The sequence below is a fragment of the Egretta garzetta genome, unplaced genomic scaffold (genome assembly GCF_000687185.1).
Source record: "Egretta garzetta isolate BGI_Z169 unplaced genomic scaffold, ASM68718v1 scaffold118, whole genome shotgun sequence".
Lineage (NCBI taxonomy): Eukaryota > Metazoa > Chordata > Aves > Pelecaniformes > Ardeidae > Egretta > Egretta garzetta.
The window spans coordinates 4,418,631-4,423,210 of NW_009260484.1; the positions used below are offsets into that span (position 1 = coordinate 4,418,631).

General features: G+C 38.8%; 1 protein-coding gene across 1 annotated transcript in view; it reads right to left on the reverse strand.

Annotated features, from left to right (window-relative positions):
• The window catches only part of ERMARD (ER membrane associated RNA degradation), a 16,762-nt gene extending 13,342 nt beyond the window's left edge, over window positions 1-3,420 (reverse strand). The window contains exons 1-3 of the mRNA XM_009644161.2: window positions 3,319-3,420; window positions 2,168-2,307; window positions 1,550-1,651 (exon numbers count right to left, since the gene is read on the reverse strand). Coding sequence (XP_009642456.2) covers window positions 1,550-1,588 — 39 coding nt within the window. The 5' untranslated portion in view covers window positions 1,589-1,651; window positions 2,168-2,307; window positions 3,319-3,420. The remainder of the gene's footprint in view (window positions 1-1,549; window positions 1,652-2,167; window positions 2,308-3,318) is intronic.
• Between the last annotated feature and the right edge of the window lie 1,160 nt (window positions 3,421-4,580).

The window sequence follows — 4,580 nt, forward strand, 5'->3', positions numbered from 1 at the left end:
AAGAGGTCGTATTCTACTTAATGTTCCCACAGTTAGGCTTTTCACAATGTCTATACATGTACTGCTCTTCTCTTCTGAAAAAAAAAAAAAGTTAAGCACAAGAACATGTAATTAAGGGAATAAACCCTACCCAGGACACTATACTTCATTGTTACCCTAGAAATCTATGGGGTCTGTCATTGTTAAAGGAAAGAGACTTATGGTTTGTCTTCTGATTCTGGCTGTTCCTTAAACTAGATTTTACCCTAGTTGGGCAATCTTAGCACCTCTAGTCTCAACTACTATGAAGCCTTCCATTCTACGTATCCTCCCTGACATTTTTTTTCCAATCTTTGGTAATTTTTCATTACTTCAAAATTTACCACCCCCCATACTTGAGCAAATCGGTTTATTTAGATGTGAATTAGTCCTTTGTTCTTTCTCTGGCATTTCCTTCTCCAGAGCTCCTCACAGAGATTTAAAAACCAGCTATTTTATCTTATCTGTGGGCTCCCTTCTCCCACACCTGCATGCTCATAAGTAGTGGTGGCATCTGTTTGTGTGGTCATGCAGAGAAACAGAACGAGGAACTGATCCAGATGAAAAACAAAAATGAGGGTAGAGGAAAAAGGTGGAAAGCCACCTGGACCAGTTAATCTGTCTAGCTTGCTACTAGGCCTTCAAATATTTGCACTCACGTAACGTATAGAATACCAGCAAACAAGGCAGATGGCTGCAAAGATTGATTAAACGAAGTTAAGCAGTGCCACCACCAAATGTTGAACCAAAGCCTAATTCATGTTCCATCAAAAAGGATTCACAATACACGTTTCTTAATACCAATCTGAATTCCTAAGTCTAAGTCTTATCATATATGTACTCCTTGCCTCATGCTGGTCATGGAACTCTGCAGTATTACTCTTTAGACTTAACAAGAGCGCATACCTTTACTAACTACTACAGGGTAAAGGGAAAAGGCAATGTGTTATCAAGACAAACGTTCAGGACTACAAGATGGATCCCAGATCTATCCAGCTGATCAGTTAGGTCTAGAATTTGTTAGCTGACTGCTAGATGTTTTTTCAGCACGAGACTCACGTCGAAGCATTTAAACAGATGTACACTCTGCGAATAGAGCTCTGAGGAAAGAAGTTATCCAGCAGCCCATTTCCAGCTGCATGCTCCTGCCTCTCCTCACAGAAGTTACTACATCATCAGATCTTGCGTAGAAGGTATGCTGCTCCCTGTTTCAGTTAAATAAATCAGAGTAACAAAGACCTACTATATGTACACTGATTAAGCAAACTTTGCTCTTTTTTAATTAAATTGATTAGTAACAGCACTCACACAAGAAACTCTACCAGCACAGGTGAAGGAGCCCCAGAAGACGTTTCCATTAGCACAACTGAATCCAGAAAAGAACATCTCTCCAACTCAAAATTAAGCTGGGCTATTTGTGTACTACTACAGTACAGGGTAACCTCACGTTTTCAGTGTGCAATTAAATCCAAGAGCTCGTTCCCATCTTATAAAACCAAATCGCCAATAGACTCCTCATGCTGGCACTTACATCACCCAAGGCTCGCTCCAAGCATGATGTTATTTTCATTAAGCCAAGAGCAACTTCTGTAGTTTGTGGATATTGTAGAACATCAAATACTTCAAGAAATAACTGTACAATTGGGGAGAGGAAGAATGTTGTGTTAAATATTCAGAAGGAAAAAACAAATTGTCAAAAGCACATAGAAACCTAAATATTCCTTTGTGATAATTGCTATGCAAAGGTAGGAGGAAAACCACGCCAAGGAGGTAAAACTGTAGATGCCTGGAAAGAAACTGCCCTAGAGCACCTCTTGTGTTTTTAATTGCAATGTATCTACTGCCTTACATCTATAAAAATTATCTAAAATAACTTTACACAATAAAACCTGTTATTAAGCACACACTATTAGAAAAACAAAATCCTATCATCTTAGGTTAGAACAGGTCCAAAGCACCTCATGTTGTCTTTGTGATAACTTACATAAAATCTAATTACAAAGTCATGAAAATTAGAAGTAACTATGTATCAGAGAAGGGCAATTAGTTACAAATTCTAAGTATTTTGGTTCATTGATCTCTCTTGTGTGTTCTTACCCACAAAGGGTTCATGTGCCAAAATACAAATTGTCAACAGACATTTCCATACCTCTGTGTAGTTTGTCCAGTGGAACCATAATGCATACTGAATTACAAATTGCTCCTTTGCCAGAGATGTGAAGTGCAAATTAACGGATTCACATACAGGTCCTAATGATCGTATGCTTTTGATATAATCCACAGTTTGATCTTAAATTGAAAAACAGAAGGTGATCAGAACACCAAGCTTCTTAAAGGTCTAATACTTTAAAACTCACAAGAAGTAAAAGCTGCTACAGCTTGTTATTTTGGCATGACTAATACACTACAATTTACTGTCCAAAAGACCACATAGATAAGATACAGAAAAGTGCAGTGTGAAACCAGGTAAGATCAAGTACCTTCTCCAAATAAAAAAAGAACTTAATGCAAGAAAATATGGAAGTAAAGATGATTATTATGTTCTGGTTTTGAAATTGGAAGAACGTTCCAGAGTACATAAATTCCACACAACCAAGCTGGAAGCTAGTGCAGGCTCAGAGGGCTCTGTCAAGCTGCAGCACTTACACCCTTTAAAGAATGCAGATGGATGCAGTACCTTATGGAGTGGTACCACTGCTCCTTGCTGGTGGGACACTTACAGGAAAATAGATCCTTCTGATTTACTGAAAGATATTGCTTGAAGCAGAAACACGTTTCATTTTTACCATCTCTGGAAATTATTAACAGAGCTTGCATGATGCAATTTGCCAAATGAAAAATCAATTAGTTCATCAGGGCATAAATACTTTGTTTTGGTTAAAACACAGTTACGAACTGTTCTATATAAGGAAGGGAAACCAAACAGTACTTCTGTACAAGCTGAAGTTGGAGAAACAAACCCAGAAGTAACAGTAGGAATACTGATGGACCCAGAGTGTTTTACTGCACAAGGAATACAAAGAACTATGAGGTAGGAGAAAAGCAGAACAGGCACATGAAGTTGAGAACCAAGATGAATGAGGAAACAAAGGAGCAGCTACTTATATAGCACAGATTACATGAATCTTAGGAGCCAGCAATAACCAAATACCAAACGATGAAAAACGTAAAGCTCCTTGTAGATGTGAACCGTATGCACTCCCATCTGCAGCAAAGCTGATGCTCTACTGTAATAAAATGTTATAGCTAAGCTAGGATTGCTTTCAACTGCATCAGTCTTAAATGTAGCACCACACCAACCTGATTCAAGGTAACACACATGCTCTGTAACAGCTTGCCAACGTACTTCACCATTTTCAGACAAAATATTATTAATATCATAGGTGTCTTTTTTCTCAAATCCAAGTTTGCAAATCACATAATGCACAGATGGAGAAAGACAAGTAGTGACCGAGTCTGACAATGCCATCTAGAACACAAAAAAAAAAGAAGAGCCCTTGCATTAAGAAAGTACATGAGAACAAAGAGAATTGTTATTAAAGCATAGCTATAAGCACATACAACTGTAAACAAGTTGTTAAGTTTTGCAACGCAACTTCCATCTATGTATATGGTGAAAGGGACTCTCTGAGCAGAACCACCTTGTGGAAAACTGAGGGGAAGGAGGGGAAGAATGGCTCTATTTGTGTAATGCCAGTGTGGCGTATTTCCGAATGGTTATATCTACTAAACTGATGACAAGGCAGGTTGAAGCAAAAAATCTCAGTTTATGTATATGTGCTGCCTAACCTCTCAGTCTGCGGGGAAACTGATGCTACTTCAAGTAAAACCAAGAGCTTTAGTCCTTATGACCAGCAAAATCATTCGCGGGGGGAACATGTAAATTCTGCATGAACTGGTAGTAATGGCAGAACAATCTAAGCATAAATGTTATTTGCATATTAGTCTAAACAGAAAGACGGACTAACGCAGAAGCACAGATTTAAATTAAAAAATTTGCAAAGATAAAACTGTTTATGCTAACAAGGAGGAATATACTTCTGATTCAGTAAAAAGTCACGCCTCCTCGTTAATCAAACAGAAAAGACAAGAAATTATCTGAAAATGAAGGATCACAACAAATATAAAATGATTCTATTAAATTAAAAAGAAAAATTTCCTCTTCAATTAGGTGGTGGAACTGACCCTCACAGTACCTAATTTCTGAATTTCTGGCTTCAAGGAGAGATTACACTTTTATATGGGTAACAGCACAGAGCAAGTATGGCAGTTTCTATAACAGACTGGTATTAGGTGCCATCCTGTCTGCTATTTAAAAAAAAAAAAAGTCATCTAAAATGTTCATAAAACACAGAATTCAGTCCTTCGCCGTATTTTGAGGCACCCCACGTTCCACTGTCAGAGACGGGCGGCCAGAGCAAAACTGGAACCACCACTGCCACTCTCTACTGTCTAAAATAGACCAGAGAAGGAGCAGGCAGCTGACTTTTTCAGGGAGAGTGCCTGACCCGGTCCCGGCTTTCCACCCGTGACAGCGCCGCGCCGCAGAGGCCGGGCTGCCC